This window comes from Lissotriton helveticus, chromosome 10 (assembly GCF_964261635.1).
Source record: "Lissotriton helveticus chromosome 10, aLisHel1.1, whole genome shotgun sequence".
Classification (NCBI taxonomy): Eukaryota; Metazoa; Chordata; class Amphibia; order Caudata; family Salamandridae; genus Lissotriton; species Lissotriton helveticus.
The window spans coordinates 834,165,606-834,181,902 of record NC_136071.1 but is presented as its reverse complement, the minus strand read 5'-3'; the positions used below and the strand labels follow the sequence as shown (position 1 = coordinate 834,181,902).

The window sequence follows — 16,297 nt, the reverse complement described above, 5'->3', positions numbered from 1 at the left end:
ACACGCAAACGCGGCCCGCTAGGGTGTCTGTTATAAACACAGGCATTTAAAAACGCGCCCTGCTATTGTGTGTGTAATAAACACATGAATTTAATAAACACTGATCCGCCATGCTGCGTGTAATAACTCCAGCTGGCTGTGAGGCATCCAGTGACTGCCGTCGGAGATGACGCCCAGCCCAGCCCCGCAGTGCGCCCCCCAGGATCCCTGCCTATGTTTGCAGTTGCCAGCACCCTGCTGCAGCCGTACAGGCAGGCGAGGGGTCCGGGGCTCCAACTGTGACAAGCTGCTGTCTGGCCTGACCGTGGCCGTCTGTCACTCCCAGCACACTTGAGAGGCCCGTCGTAGCGTCTGAAGGGTCCGCTGACCACCGGCAGTCCGCAGACAGACCCCGGCTCTGACCAGAGCTTTCTGCGCCTTGATTGATGAGGGGCCGCTGCCTTTATCTGCCCTGGCCTGCGAGAGTCGCAGCATTCAAACGGGTCACTTGTTTACAAATGTTGTTTTTGGGAGTCAATATGGGGCCAGACTGGGGTTAATGAGGTGGCTGCTGCACAACCAGTTAATTGAAGGTCATACACTTAAGTGTGGAGTTTATGTAAACTCTATTTATAAAGGTGACACTGTCTTCCAAGTGCGTGGATTAATTTATCGCCACGGGCAGCTTTAGAAAAGAAACCTTTTTTGTTACCAGCGCTCAGGATACAAAATACATTTAGAGGCATTCACCTTGGTATTGAGGCATGTGGAGTGTTAAGAGTGAGCCTGGTGTGCATACTTTTAAGATATACGCCTCATTCACATCCACCACCAACAGAAAAACACATATTTAAGTTCCGTGATAGTCCGCTCTTTTTTTTTTTATAAGCGAATCCTCAATGTACGGCAGCGGTGCCAACCCCAACGCATAGCAAATACACGGCTGCGGTGCCAGCCCAAGCGCCTAGCAAGTACACGACTGTGGCGCCACCGTAACACCTAGGAAGTACACGGCTGCGGTGCCACCCCAACGCCTAGCAAATACACGGCTGCGGTGCCACCCCAACGCCTAGCAAATACACGACTGCGGTGCCACCCCAACGCCTAGCAAGTACACAGCTGCGGTGCCACCTGAACACCTAGGAAGTACACGGCTGCGGTACCAGCCCAACGCCTGGCAAATACACGGCTGCGGTGCCAGCCCAACGCCTAGCAAATACACGGCTGCGGTGCCAGCCCAACGCCTAGCAAGTACACAGCTGCGGTGCCACCTTAACACCTAAGAAGTACACGGCTGCGGTGCCAGCCCAACGCCTGGCAAATACACGGCTGTGGTGCCAGCCCAATGCCTAGCAAGTACACGGCTGCGGTGCCAGCCAAGCATCTAAAAAGTACACGGCTGCTGCGCCACTTTAACACCTAACAAGTACACGGCTGCGGTGCCAGCCCAACGGCTAGCAAATACACGGCTGCGGTGCCATCCCAACGCCTAGCAAGTACACGGCTGCGGTGCCAGCCCAACGCCTAGCAAATAAACAGCTGCGGTGCCAGCCCAACGCCTAGCAAGTACACGGCTGCGGTGCCAGCCAAGCATCTAACAAGTACACGGCTGCTACGCCACTTTAACACCTAACAAGTACACGGCTGCGCTGCCAGCCCAACACCTAGCAAGTGCACGACTGCGGTGCCAGCTCAACGCATAGCAAGGACACGGCTTCCGTGCCAGCCCAACACCTAGGAAGTACATGGCTGCGGTACCAGCTCAACGCCTAGCAAGTACACGGCTATTGCCAGCCCAATACCTAGCAAGTACACGGCTGCGGTGCCACCTTAACACCTAGCAAGGACACGGCTGCGGTGCCAGCCCAACACCTAGCAAGTACACGGCTGCGGTGCCAGTCCAACACCTAGGAAGTACACGGCTGCGGTACCAGCTCAACACCTAGGGAGTACACAGCTGCGGTACCAGTTTAACACCTAGCAAGTACACGACTGCGGTGCCAGCCCAACGCCTAGCAAGTACACGGCTGTGGTGCCAGCCCAAAGCCTAGCAAGTACATGGCTGCGGTGCCAGCCCAACACCTAGGTAGTACACAGCTGCGGTGCCAGCCCAACGCCTGGCAAGTACACGGCTGTGGTGCCAGCCCAACACCTAGCAAGTACACGGCTGCGGTGCCAGCCCAACACCTAGCAAGTACACAGCTATGGTGCCAGCCCAACACCTAGCAAGTACACAGCTGCGGTGCCAGCCCAACACCTAGCAAGTACACAGCTGCGGTGCCACCTTAACACCTAGCAAGTACCTGGCTGCGGTGCCAGCCCAACACCTAGCAAGTACACAGGTGTGGTAACAGCCCAACGCCTAGCAAGTACATGGCTGTGGTGTCAGCCCAACACCTAGCAAGTACGCGGCTGCAGTGCCAGGCCAAGGCTGTCCCACTATAACAACTAGCAAGTACACCGCTGCGGTGCCACCTTAACAACTAGCATGTATACACAATGCAGATACAACTCAACATCTAGCAAGTACATGGCTTCGGTGCCAGCCCAACACCTAGGAAGTACACGGCTGCGGTGCCTGCCCAACACCTAGCATGTACACGGCTGCGGTACCAGCTCAACATCTAGCATGTACACGGCTGCGGTACCAGCTCAACGCCTAGCAAGTACACAGCTGTTGCCAGCCAAACACTTAGCAAGTACACGGCTGTGGTGCCAGCCCAGCATCTAACAAGTACAGGGCTGCGGTGGCACTTTAACACCTAGAAAGTAAATGGCTGCAGTGCCACCTTAACACCTAGCACGTACAGGGCTGCGGTGCCAGCCCAACACCTAGCAAGTACGCAGCTGCGGGACCACTTTAACACCTAGCAAGTACACGGATGCGGTGCCACCATAACACCTAGCAAGTACACAGCTGCAGTGGCAGCCCAACCCCTAGCAAGTGCACGCCTGCGGTGCCAGCCCAACGCCTAGCAAGTACATGGGTGCGGTGACACCTTAACACCTAGCATGTACACAGCTTCGGTGCAAGCCCAACGCCTAGCAAGTACATGCCTGCGGTGCCAGCCCAACGCCTAGCAAGTACACGGTTGCGGGACCACTTTAACACCTAGCAAGTACACGGCTGTGGTGCCACCTTAACACCTAGCAAGTACGCGGCTGCCGTGTCAACCCAACACCTAGCAAGTGCACGCTTGCGGTGCCAGCCCAACGCCTAGCAAGTACATGGGTGCAGTGACTCCTTAACACCAAGCATGTACACAGCTTCGGTGGAAGCCCAACGCCTAGCAAGTACATGCCTGCGGTGCCAGGCCAACACCTAGCAAGTACACGGCTGCAGTGCCACCTTACCACCTAGCAAGTAAACGCCTGCTGTGCCAGCCAAACACGTAGCAAGTACACAGCTGCTGTGCCAGACAAACACCTATCAAGAACACGGCTGTGGTGCCACATTAACACCTAGCAAGTGCACGGCAGCTGTGCCACTTTAACACCTAGCCAGTGCACAGCTGCAGCACCACTTTAACACCTAACAAGTACACAGCTGCGGCTCCACTTTAACACCTAGCAAGTACACGGCTGCGGTGCCATTTTAACACCTAGCAAGTACACAGCTGCAGTGCCACTTTAACACCTAGCAAGTACATGGTTTCTGTGCCACTTTAACACCCAGCAAGTACACGGCTGTGGTGCCACTTTAACATCTAGCAAGTACACGTTTGCAGTGCCAGCCCAATGCCTAGCAAGTACACAGCTGCGGTGCCAGCCCAACACCTAGCAAGTACACTGTGGGGTGCCAGCCCAACACCTAGAAAGTACACGGCTGGGATGCCAGCTTGAACATCTAGGAAGTACGCTGCTGTGGTAACCAGGTCGAGCAGGTAGGAAGTGCGTAGCTGTTGTACCAGGCCGTATAGCTAAGATGAGTGCAGCTCTGTTGCGTGGCCGAATAGCTAAGATATATGTGACTGTGGTGCAACAGCTAAGACGTACACAGCAGTGATGCCACACAGAACAGCTAAGAAGTGTGTGGCTGCGAAGCAAAGCGGTAGAGCTTTGGGGTGCGTGGCTATGTTCTTGGGTGCCATGGTGAGGGACAAAGGGTGGATTGGGATGGGGCCCCAAACGATTGCCAGTGGCTGAGATTAATTCAAGCATTCCACCCATCACCTAGTTGTTTTTGCATTTGATGCCATAAGTGCACGGAGTATGCCCAGACCTGGGTCCTGGGCTCACTATGGTACTGGAACAAAGCTACACCTGGCTGAAGTGCCTTAAAATGGGAAAACCCAGTCCTAGGTTACTTATGTTCCAGTTGAGATAGGGCCTGGCAGTTTGGGCTGGACTGTTCCCATGAGGAGCAGGGCCAACTTATTTGCATAAGGCTAGGTCCAAACTGAAGTGGCACAGTAGGCACAAAAGGATGGATTGCGATGAGGCCCTGGACCATTGCTACTGGCTGTGATTAAGTCAAGCACTCCATCCATCACCTTATTGTTTGTGCATGGCTGTGGTGCCAGGACCAATAGCTAGGAAGTACGCAGCTGTGGTGCCAGGCAGAAGAGCTAGGAAGTACGAAACTATTGTGCCAGGTCGAACAACTATGGCGGACGTGGCCGTGGTGCCCTGCTGATCAACCCCGGTGATTTTCTCGAGGTCTGTCTCTGTGTCTCTGAATATGAGCGGTTCTTGGCAGGGCACGGGTGACTGTAACCTTTCTCTGCACCACCGTCAGAGTGTGTGCTGCGCTATAAAAACAGCAGCAATGGCTGTTATTTCCACAGGCCTAGATGGAGCTTTGTTCCTCTCTCAGCTCTTGTGTGGACAATACGTGTGCTCTGCTTCCCATGGGGGTGACTCCGGAGGGCGCCCTCGTGCTGAAGCTCATCGGGAAATGACCAATACGGACCCCGTTGTCTCCCGCTATTCAGCCGGACACTGACCTCAATGGACCGCTCATCTGGCCATTGTCCATGAAACAAGGCGACCATTTGGTTGCACGGTCCGTGAATGGGTCAGATAACAAGGAACTAACTGAAGACCACGTGGCATGCACGTCACGCCAAGATAACAGCTCACTTTAAAAAGGCAGAGTTGCACGCACGTGGCTCGACATCAACGCCCTTTGTCCACAGCTTTCCCTATTTATTAGTTTGCAAAAGCCTCGTCATTTTGTACTTTCGAGGCAGTATGGCCGCGTCCCTCTCTCACCCCAACCCCTCCACCTTCTTACAACTGGCATGACTGTTGTGTCCGAGGCGCCTCTCCTGCGAGCAATGAACCCCACATCGCCGTCAGACTCCTCGGCATTATTCTTGGACTGGCCGAGGGTCCGGCCACTCTCTCTGTGAACCGCAAGGCAGGAGCTGATCAAGAAAGAGTTCAGACGGACCGGGTCTGTTCCGTACTCGGTGTTCTTCATCCGCATGTGAAAAAGATTAAAAGTGAGCAACAAGCTTTGTGGTGGGGGCTGTGCAGACTGTGCGGGAGACGGCAAGGAAGACAAGAGCGTAACGGAGACCTTATGCTGCGCTCTACTTAACTGTTATTTGTTTTGTGTATGGGACACGTCTGTTAAGTGCAGCGAAGATACGAAACGCTACCTTAAAGATCTGCAATGTGTTTGTGTTACAGTCTGTGGGCCACTGTGTGTATATTCCTCGTGTAGCTTACAACCTGTTTCTTTTGTTAAATAAAGGGCAGCAGCCCAGTGTTTTAATAGCCGAATATAGGGGGTGGCGAACTCAAAAGTGGTCTACTTTTGATTCGACTACCCTTCCTCCCGTCTCCTTATCTCTCTCTTGGAAATTCTTTTTCATCCCAGCTTTCTCCATTTGTCCCAGTTTTCCTATTTTAACTTCTTCCAATATCTCCATTCATCTCCCTCTTGTTCTTGGTCACAGCCTGATGATAGCAAAAGTAAGTCCCAGGCCCTAAAAATGAGTGCCAGTGGGACCAACAGGGGCAAATCAAGTAACTTAAAATGAAAATTTTGACAGTGGGAAGCATAAGGACGGGCATCGCTGCTTTAAATATGAGTTCAGCAGGTTCCCTGCACAGAGCGGCGCGCGGAACGACCTGTAGTTCTGGGCTAGTTCTGCACGGGTGCGGGCTGCTGCTGGCACTTACTATGGAGGGAGGGAGAGGGTGGCGATGGGGCTGCACTGCGCGCTCCGTCCTTGAGCTTCAGGACTTGGACAGTGCCCGCAGAAGCATTCACGGCTGAGCACTGGCCGCACCGCTTCATCCCCAGTTTCATAGAGCGCTGGAAGTACACTGCACGGACACTGTCACCATCAAGACATCTTCCTGGGTCAAACACCGAGCTCTTGAGGCTTATTTGTGAGGGGGTCGCTCTGTGTCCCTCAGGGTGCCACCGACAGAATCTCAACCAGGAGGGACAGCAGTAAAAACTTAATACAAATTATCCGTTGGTATCTCCATTCCCTTACGTGAAACGGGGTATTACATTTTTGATATCTTATATTTTAGCGAAATGTGAGCTGCTACACGTCCTACTGGTGCTCGAATCCCGATAGACACCTGAAACAACATGCATGATTGATCGGCATATGAGCGGTGTATCTGGGTAAAAACACATAAAACCGCACTTGAAACAGGAATCTCAAGGGGTATTTTATTTACTGAAACATCTCTCAGTGATATCCTAGAGTGCATGAGGATAATTTGGGACAATTAGTGCCTAAGAAGAAGTGACCGGTGAACCCCAAAGTGGGGAAGCTGAGAAACTGGCGCCGTCCGTGTTTCAAGATATTCACTAACGAAGTGGTTTAAAAGTAAGCGCAATCTCCGAGCCTTAGAGCGTGTTGCACTTGTTCCCTCTCACATCCCGTTATTCTACGCTTCGAGGAGGACCAGTTCATCATACAGTGTTAGTAGGGCGCCTGGTTTGCCACAGGCGATGTCTGCACGGCCACTGGTGTGCAGGGGGGCTTCTCTGCTCCGGGCGTGCAGTGATATATGCACGTCCTCTGTCACTTGTCAACAGCACCTAGTTAAAGCAGGTGCCCACGTCAAGAGGCTGGCAGGTACCTGCCGCTGCAATAGAAGGGGCAGGCTGGTACTGCTCGGAGGCGCTAGGTGGGGGGCGGGGCCAGGCAGCGATGGACCTCCCACTTCACACTTAAGGTGTACAGAAATGCCCGGCTGGCCCCTCGCATGGGGAGGGCGAGTCGTTCTCTGATTGGCTGAACATATTGGTTAATGGCACGCGTCCTGGGATGTAGTTATAAGAATCCTCGCGTGGCAGCCTTCAGTTCAAGCGCGTCCTACGCCCCGAGAGAGCAAGCAAGGGGCAGACTGCCGCTGTGCACCACCACAAACCAGTAACCGCGTGAAAGGGAGGTACCTGCTGCCCCCGCCGAGCAGTACTACGGACCCAGACCCAAAGAGAAGGGGTGTATCTGCTGCCCCCCGCGAAGGACCAGGACCCCAGAGAAGGGGATAATCTGCTGTCTCCTAAACAAGATCCAGAACTCCCCAGTGGGACAGCACCTTTGAGCCACCAAACAACATTCTAATAGAAGGTGAACATCTGTCCTCCGCAAGAGATCACCAGAGACTCAGGAAGGGGGTACTGGCTGATGTGCGCCACCGGACCCAGAGCCCTGTAGAAGACAGCATCTGATCCACGCCACGCCAGGACTGGGAGAGCGAGAAACCTGCTGCAGGACAGACACCTGTTGCTTGACATCAGCATCGCTGAAATCACAGCGAGGAGGGCCGGGACAGGAGCCACCCGTCCTTCGCGGTGCAGCGGCTCTAGCACTGTGGCGGCTCGCCCCGAGGAGGCACCTGCAGCGCCCCTCCAGGTACACAGACCCCCGGACCGCGACAGGTCGGAAGCAGCACCTGTTGCCGCCCCCTCCAACGGGGGCAGCCCGGCACACCCACCATGGAGGCGGTACTAGAGCATTTCACCGGGCTGGACACCTTCTCCACGTCCTCCCCCTACTTCGACGACGAAGACCTATTCACGGACCACTCGTCCCGCGAGCCCCTTGACGCCGAAGACTTCTTGGAGGACGACGTGGACTTCTTGGACTACTACCAGGACGGGCGACTGGTCCCCGGCGACGACTGCTGCGAGGACGCGGGCGACTACTCCTTCTCGTCCTCCGGCTCCACCGGCTGCTCTTACGGCGACTGCGGGGAGGCCGGCGGCTGCGACCTGACGCACCGGGGCGCGTCCTCGGCGGGGCGGAGCCAGCGGCGACGCCGGCGTGTAGAGTTCGTAGAATTCAAGTAAATGTTTATCACGTGCATAGTTTCTCATGATGTATATTATCACACGCATCTCTTGAAGAATGTTATCTTTCAAGAGACGCGTCTCTCGTGGCAATGATTACCTGTAAGCTTCAACTGTGAGTTTGTCACTTCTACAGTTGGAGTTTACCGGGTGTGGATGTGCTCCTGTGATGTGTTTTGGTTTATCTTAATAAACCCACTTAAAGACTTCAACGACGTCTCCTGTATATTACTTTCAACAAGAGAACCGTCACTTTACATTTGGCGACGAGGACCTCCATTTCACCAAAGAAAAAGCACATCACCTACCTTGCACGATCCCACTACCCTCACCGCCGACTCCAAGACCTCCACAAGCTTCACTACGGAAAAATCCGCCGCCGATTGGCCGTCTCCTCGCAATTTTGCATAATTTTATGCATTTCTACAATTGTTGACGGACCCTGCTGCGCGTCACTCATGACGTTAACGAGATCATCATCTCGTTCCTAACACGTCATCACGCATGCGTAGGAGCGTGGTTACGCTTGGAGGCCATTTTAATTTGTTTCCACGTTACCATAACAACCAGTTACCGATCGGAGAGATCAGAAGGGAAACAACCGCGTTTACTCATTTAAAGGATTTACGGTGAGCGGTTTTTAAAGAAATATATTGAATTTTACCTCTTTTTGAGGATTCTAAAGGAATATTTAAACAACTTTCAGTAAATTTTAATTTTACAAATTTTGTCTTTTCAACATTACATTGCAATAAGCGAAATGGCCACGAGCCAGCAAATAGTTACATTAAATTATTTTTACCAGTACCTGGGAAACCTAAAGAACCTTGGAGACATTGGTTTCAAAACTTTGAAAGTTATTTAATTGCCATAGGAGCTGATGAATACTCTCCTAAAAGGAAATTGGCAATACTTTACAGCAACTTAGGTAAAGAGGGCAGACAAATCTTCAACAATCTTCCCAACCCTCTTCCATCCTCTAGTGGTGGAGGTGACATTAATGAATATTCTGCTGCAGTTTTAAAATTGAAAAGAAAATTCCTTGAACTACCTAGTGTCATACTCGAACGTTATAATTTCATGAAAAGACGTCAGGAACAAGATGAATCTATTGAAGAATTCATATCTGCTTTAAGAAACCTTGCTGCTGAGTGCAGTTTCGGAACTTACCTTGAAACTGCATTGAGAGATCAATTCGTGTATAATTGCTGTCACAAGAAAATTCAAGAAAGAATATTGAGTTGTAGAGACCCTTCCTTATCTGAAGTATTAGAAATAGCTAAAGGTATTGAAAGGTCCATTGTATCGTCAAAATGCATTACTGAAACTTCTTCTCTCATTCAACCTGATACAAATATTAATGCTTTATATACTAGAAATAAGCCCTTTCAGAAACCTTTTCAAAGAAGAACAAATGCCTTTTGTTTTCGTTGTGGTTCGAAAACACACTTAAGTAACAGCCCAATTTGTCCAGCTCAAGGAAAAAAGTGCACTTTTTGTCAAAAAATAGGGCATTTTCAAACCGTTTGTCGTAATCGTAAGAGTTCTCAGATTAATAATATTTCTTACATTACAGGTGAAAACTCTGATGATGTCGAATTTATTAACACTGAAATGAAAAATACCACTATTAACACTGTTGAAATTGTTACTCCCAATAGAAACTTAGTTGAAAAAGAAATTCTTTCTATTCATTCAGTTTCTATTTGCATGGTTGATTCCAATGGTCTGGCACACGCAAAAGATCCAACTTGCCAGGTAATTGTTGATCATTTAACAATTGACATGATGGCAGATTCCGGTGCCCCCGTGACCATTATCTCTGAATTACTATTCAATACTCACTGGTCTTCCAAGATTGCCCTTGAACCATTGGATATCATACCAAAAGCATATGCTGGAAAAAGCATTGAAATGTGGGGATATTTCATTACTAGCATAATTTGTTTAGGTAGAAAAATATATACAAAAGTATATGTTGCTACTAATGGAAAATGCATTGTTGGATGGCAAGATCTTGCCAAAATGGGTCTCAAGCTAGTCCCTGGTTCTGATTGCCCCGTTCAGATAAATGAACAATGTGATGTATCCTTAGTTAATTTCATTGATGTAGGAATAATTAACAAAATCATTTCAGATTTTCCAGAAGTCTTCAATGATTCAGTTGGTAAGATTAAAAACTATGAACATCACATTCGCCTTAAACCCAATGCTATTCCTGTCATACACAAATTGAGGAATGTTCCTCTTAATGTAAGAGATGATTTGAAAAAGGTAATTTTGAAGATGGTTGATGAGAAAATAATTGAAGCTGTTGACTCATCTTTATGGGTCAGTCCGATCGTAGTTGTTAAAAAAAAAGATTCCAGCATTCGTTTGTGTACCGACCTTCGATCATTAAATCAAAACATTTTGATTGACTGTTATCCATTACCCAAAATTCAAGAACTTCTCACTGGACTTGCTGATTCTAAATTGTTTACGCTTTTAGACTTAAGGAGTGCATACCACCAAATTCCCTTAACCAAATGTTCATCTGAACTTACCACGTTTATTACTCCTTTTGGAGCCTTTAAATATCTAAGACTCCCCTTTGGTTTAGCAAGTGCCGCAAGTGTTTTTCAAAAATTTATGAACAGCGTTTTATGCAATATTAAGAATGTACAAGCATATCAAGATGATGTTTTAATTCATTCCAAAAATGTTGATGAACATGTTAAAGACTTATATGTTGTTTTATCTCGCTTCAAGGATGTTGGTATCACCCTTGGTACAAAAAAGTGCAAGTTTTTTGTTGAAGAATTAGACTATTTAGGTCATTCCATCTCTACCATAGGTATCAAACCTAAACTTTCCCTTACTCAGGCCATTCAAGATGTACCCATTCCAAACAACAAAGATAATTTGAGATCCTTTCTTGGTCTCACCGAATATTATTCGAGATTTGTGATGAATTATTCTCAATTGGTTCAGCCTCTTAGAATTTTAATGAAAAAGGATGTTTCATTTTTGTGGAATGATGAAGCAGATTTGGCCTTTAATAACATCAAAAAGGTCATCATAAATTCTCCAGCTCTTTCATCCTTTACACCAGGTCTCAAATGTGGCATTTTTGTAGACGCAAGTCAAAAAGGCCTTGGTGCTGTCCTTTGTCAATGGAAAGGTTCAGTAGAACATACCATTGGTTTTGCGTCAAAATCACTCAGCAGTGCGGAATACAATTACAGCACCATTGAAAGAGAAGCCCTAGGTTGTGTATGGGCTGTAGAAAAGTTTAAGATTTACATTTGGGGCTCTCAATTTTTATTATACACTGACCACAAACCTTTAATACATCTTCTAAATGGGAATGGCACTGGCAAAGCCTCTTCAAGGTTAGTTAGAATCCTTTCAAAATTAAATGACTTCAATTTCAGCATTCACCACATTGCTGGAGGCAGAAATATGAGAGCTGATGCTCTCTCTAGATTGCCATTAGAAAATAATAATGACGTACTTGGAAATGATATTGAGTGCGTTGTTGCCTCCTTAGAGGACTTAATTCTCTCTCCTCTTTCTATTTCTGAAGAGGATTGGTTCAAATGCTACACTGAAGATGAAACTCTTATGGCAGTAAAAAACCTTATAATCTCAGGCTGGCCCAAAATTCGTTCTCTTCCCGCCCCTTTAAAATCCTTTGCACAGGTTTCTGAAGAATTAACAATTGTTAATGGAATAATTTTTAGAGATGACCGTTGCATTCCACCTTTAATTTTGCGCAAAAAATTATTTTTCACTGCGCATCAAGGTCATCTAGGGGTAGGTGGTACCTCACGTAAATTAAAAGAGCATTTTTGGTGGCCAGCTATGGAAAAGAATGTAAATGATTGGATTGATACCTGTAGCATTTGTTTAGCTTCTGATAAACACTGGAAGTTACGAAATGTATCTTTACATAATGTTCCTATTCCTGATGACCCCTGGTTCAAGCTAGCCATTGATTTTTCAGGACCCTTTGAAATTTTGCCTCAAAATCAACGTTACATTGTCTCTGTTATAGACTATTACTCCAAATGGTTTGATTTTGATTTTTGTACTAACCCTGATTCTGCTTCAGCTATAAGATTTTTACAAAGGATTTTTAGGATGGAAGGACCTCCCAAAGAAATTGTTAGCGACAATGGTTCGCATTTTTGTTCTAACGTCATAGAGGAATTTTTCAAGAAATTTGACATAAAACACTTGAGAGTAGCCCTATATTCTCCTACATCAAATGGTTTAATTGAACGAATGAATCGATTTTTAAAAGAGGGCATTCAGACTGCTTATTCATGTAAAGAAAATGTAGAAATTTTTCTAAGAGAGAAAGTTTGGGCATACCTAATTACACCACACTCCACCACAGGCTTATCACCTTTCAGATTACTTAAGAAAAGAAGCCCACATAATACTGTTTGTCCTTCCTGGATTAAAAATCTGATTCCAGAGAAAACTGTTTGTTTAGCATGTTCTGACAGAACAAAACTTAAGAATAATGTTGAGAAACAACAAGCAGTACAAACACGGAATTTTAATGCCAAAGTTGTCTCTAACCCTGAAATTTTTGCAGTAGGTGATTGGGTCATGTTTAAGTCTGTAGATAGAATTAAAAAAGGCCTTTCTAAATTTTCACTCCCTACTCAAGTACTTAAAGTGTCCAAAGGTTCTTTATTTTTAGATAAGAGAGGATGGCGTAATAAACGTTCACTTGTCAAATTAACTTCTGACCAAGCCAAGAGCATCCTCAGAACCAAGAGTGAAAATGAAAGTCATTCTGGGTCTTTTCTTGATTTACCACAATTAGAATGTCCAACTCCTAATGACATTTCTTCTTATTCTCAAGTTACTCCAGTTTCTGATGAGGAAGCTTCAACTCCCATTGAAATGTCACTTACTCTTACTGACGATGTTGAAAATGATAGTACTGCTTGCCAAACTTCTGATAATGCATCTAGAACTCATAGAAACTGCTCTTTTCCCACTCGCTTTAGAGATTATTATTTTTGTTAAGTTTCATTTCTAGTAGTTAAGTTTTCTTTCAATTTCTTTATTTGATAAGGAGAGAGGAGATGTAGAGTTCGTAGAATTCAAGTAAATGTTTATCACGTGCATAGTTTCTCATGATGTATATTATCACGCGCATCTCTTGAAGAATGTTATCTTTCAAGAGACGCGTCTCTCGTGGCAATGATTACCTGTAAGCTTCAACTGTGAGTTTGTCACTTCTACAGTTGGAGTTTACCGGGTGTGGATGTGCTCCTGTGATGTGTTTTGGTTTATCTTAATAAACCCACTTAAAGACTTCAACGACGTCTCCTGTATATTACTTTCAACAAGAGAACCGTCACTTTACACGGCGTCGCTCAGACTCGCAGCTGCAGCACCTGCGTCAGGCCGCCAACGTGCGCGAGCGGCGGCGCATGCAGTCCATCAACCAGGCGTTCGAGGGGCTGCGCTCGCACATCCCCACGCTGCCCTACGAGAAGCGCCTCTCCAAGGTGGACACGCTGCGCCTGGCCATCGGCTACATCAACTTCCTCAGCGAGCTGGTGCAGACCGACCTGCCCCTGCGCAGCCCGGGCGGCGAGGGCGCCGGGCAGCCCAAGAAGGTCATCATCTGCCACCGCGGAACAAGTGAGTACAGCCTCTCCTTCCGGGGCGTCAGGGGAGGGGGGTCTCGAAGAGGGCGAGGAGGTCTATGAGAATGCAGATGCCCCTCATTTCCCGGCAGGGATGGAGAAGGGTCCTTGACTTCTAGTTTACCACACCGCAGCTCTGCTGGATTTACAGAGGTGTTGCCCTGCTCAGGGTCTGCTTGGGACAGTAATTATGCGCGGGCATTAAATTAAAAGCGCCCCGATTAGCTGACCAGATAGCCAAACAGTGCCCCCAATTTCAAATAGGTCAGTTTTGAGCTTAGAGAGGCACATGTGTTATGCAAGATATGGGGATCTGCATGCATTTGCTTCATGAATTGGTTATGGTAACATCAATTAATCAACAGTAAAAACCGACCCCACAGACAATATAACAGTCCCACAAATAGAGAAGAACAAAAACCAAGGCACTGGCCTGTCAGACTAGCCCTTCTGGCGCTACCAGATTTTCCATATGCCAGCGCGACCTCGTCCTCACATCTCCTAAAACCCTCAGCAGCCAGCCCAGCCCAATGTGTACTGCTGCATCAGAATGACGTGCTGAGGAAGGTTCAAGGTACATGCATACGAATTAAATTAATGGACACTAATTTAATGCTTGTTGGTTTGGTTGACCAAGAACCACTAAACCCTAAAATGTATAGCGTTCTCAACTCTCACTTGTTCTTTCTACTTATACATCTGCGTCCCAGCATAGTTTCAATTCCCGGAACGCATTTCCCTCGATCCCCTTCCTAAAACTCTTTTTACTCTATTGAGCGCACAACTACTAAGCACTGCCCTCTTCCGGGTGCAACACAAAATGCACAGTCGTCCATTCAGTAGCTGTCCATGGTGCAACCTAGTCTATTTCCCTCAGCATCATAAAGATATGTAGCTAATAGTTGGTGTCCAGGGAGTTTACTAGAGGGGAGGAGGTAAAACTACATGTAAAACGTGTCTTAATTTTCTTTCTCTGCACTTTCTTTAGTGTTTGCGCAATAATAACATTTCATGTTATCTTTTGGCTTTCAGGATCCCCATCTCCCAGTGACCCAGATTATGGACTGCCCCCATTGGCAGGACACTCCCTCTCCTGGACAGACGAGAAACAGCTGAAAGAACAGAACATTATCAGAACAGCTAAGGTCTGGACCCCCGAGGACCCCCGCAAAATCAGCAGCAAGTCCCTGCTCAACAACATCGAGAATGAACCCCCTTTCCAGGTTGCTGCCTGAAATGAACACTCTTCTTTGGCTCGCCGAGAGTTTTTATATTTTTGTACGTGCGCCTGTAGATATTTATACTGTACATTTAAATTATTGAAATTCGTCTTCAGTGTCTGATGGCAATCAGTGCGTTATTTATGTATTTATTACCCGCTAGACACAATGGGGTAGAAATGTATTTTACCTGTGTGATTTAAATAATTTAACTTGATTTTAAAATATGCAAGTTTCATTGCAGTCGCACCTTTTAAATGCCATTCTTTCTCGAATGTCATTGTCAGAATATCTTAAAATAACTTATTCTTATATATTTGTATATACAGATGTCTCTCTGTGTGTACAACGGTACTTATAAATTATTTACAATAAAACATGAATTCATATTTTTTACACGACTGCATTATTTTGAACCACATAACCCAAATTAAAGGTCACCGTTATAGAATGTGATTATGTTCAACTAACAGGCATGGCAGACGCTGACATGTTAAGGAAAGCAGTGTGATATGTGACAATTGTCAACATTACCTCAAAGTAGGCCCATCATTCTTGACGCCAACTTAGTTAAAATATAGGCAGGTCGTATGATGAGATGGGGTTTTGAATGGAAGGGACTAGGGGCTTTGTGTGTAGTGGTGATCCATAATGGAAGGAGTTAGGAAAATGTAGGTGTCTGTTTGTGAGAGACAAAAGTTTGTGTGATAAATGAAGTGTGAAATAAAAGGCATTGGGTACAATGTGTGCTGGAGATTTTATGAGGACTTTGTTGAAGTCTGTGTGGTGGTATGAGGTAAAAGGAGTAGGCTGACGTGCGTGCATGGACTTACACAAAGTAATGGGTGGAATATGTGGGGTGTCAATAGTGAGAAAGCTAAGGGTTAGGAGCACACAATCAGATCAGTGTATCCAAAAGAGCGTCTTGTGTGTAGAATATGTTGGGTAAATATGTGTTGGAACTATGGGAGAGTGTGTGTGAGTGTGGGTAGATTGAAGGGGCTGTTAAAGGTCTATTGTGGGGGCACTGTGAGAAGTGATTAGTCAATCTGACAGGGAGTCTCGGGGACACCGTTGGATGAAGTCTGTGGGTCCGTGAGTGACTAGGTGCTGGTTAAGTTGTGTAGATAGATAGGCTTGAGCGAAGCCTTTCCAGGGACAGATAGACA

General features: G+C 47.2%; 1 protein-coding gene across 1 annotated transcript; it reads left to right on the top strand.

The window, feature by feature from the left end:
• The first annotated feature begins 7,301 nt into the window (after positions 1–7,301).
• On the top strand, positions 7,302–15,522 carry PTF1A (pancreas associated transcription factor 1a). The gene is made up of 3 exons (XM_078663453.1): positions 7,302–8,225; positions 13,607–13,903; positions 14,941–15,522. Exons 1-3 carry the CDS (start codon positions 7,898–7,900, stop codon positions 15,141–15,143), a joined length of 828 nt encoding a protein of 275 aa, XP_078519579.1. The 5' UTR covers positions 7,302–7,897; the 3' UTR covers positions 15,144–15,522.
• The last annotated feature ends 775 nt before the right edge of the window (positions 15,523–16,297 follow it).

Coding starts and splice junctions, on each gene's coding strand:
- PTF1A (XM_078663453.1), top strand. CDS start 7,898: ATGGAGGCGGTACTAGAGCATTTCACCGGGCTGGACACCTTCTCCACG. Junction 8,226..13,606: donor GAGCCAGCGGCGACGCCGGC/GTGTAGAGTTCG, acceptor ACTTTCAACAAG/AGAACCGTCACTTTACACGG. Junction 13,904..14,940: donor CATCTGCCACCGCGGAACAA/GTGAGTACAGCC, acceptor TTTGGCTTTCAG/GATCCCCATCTCCCAGTGAC.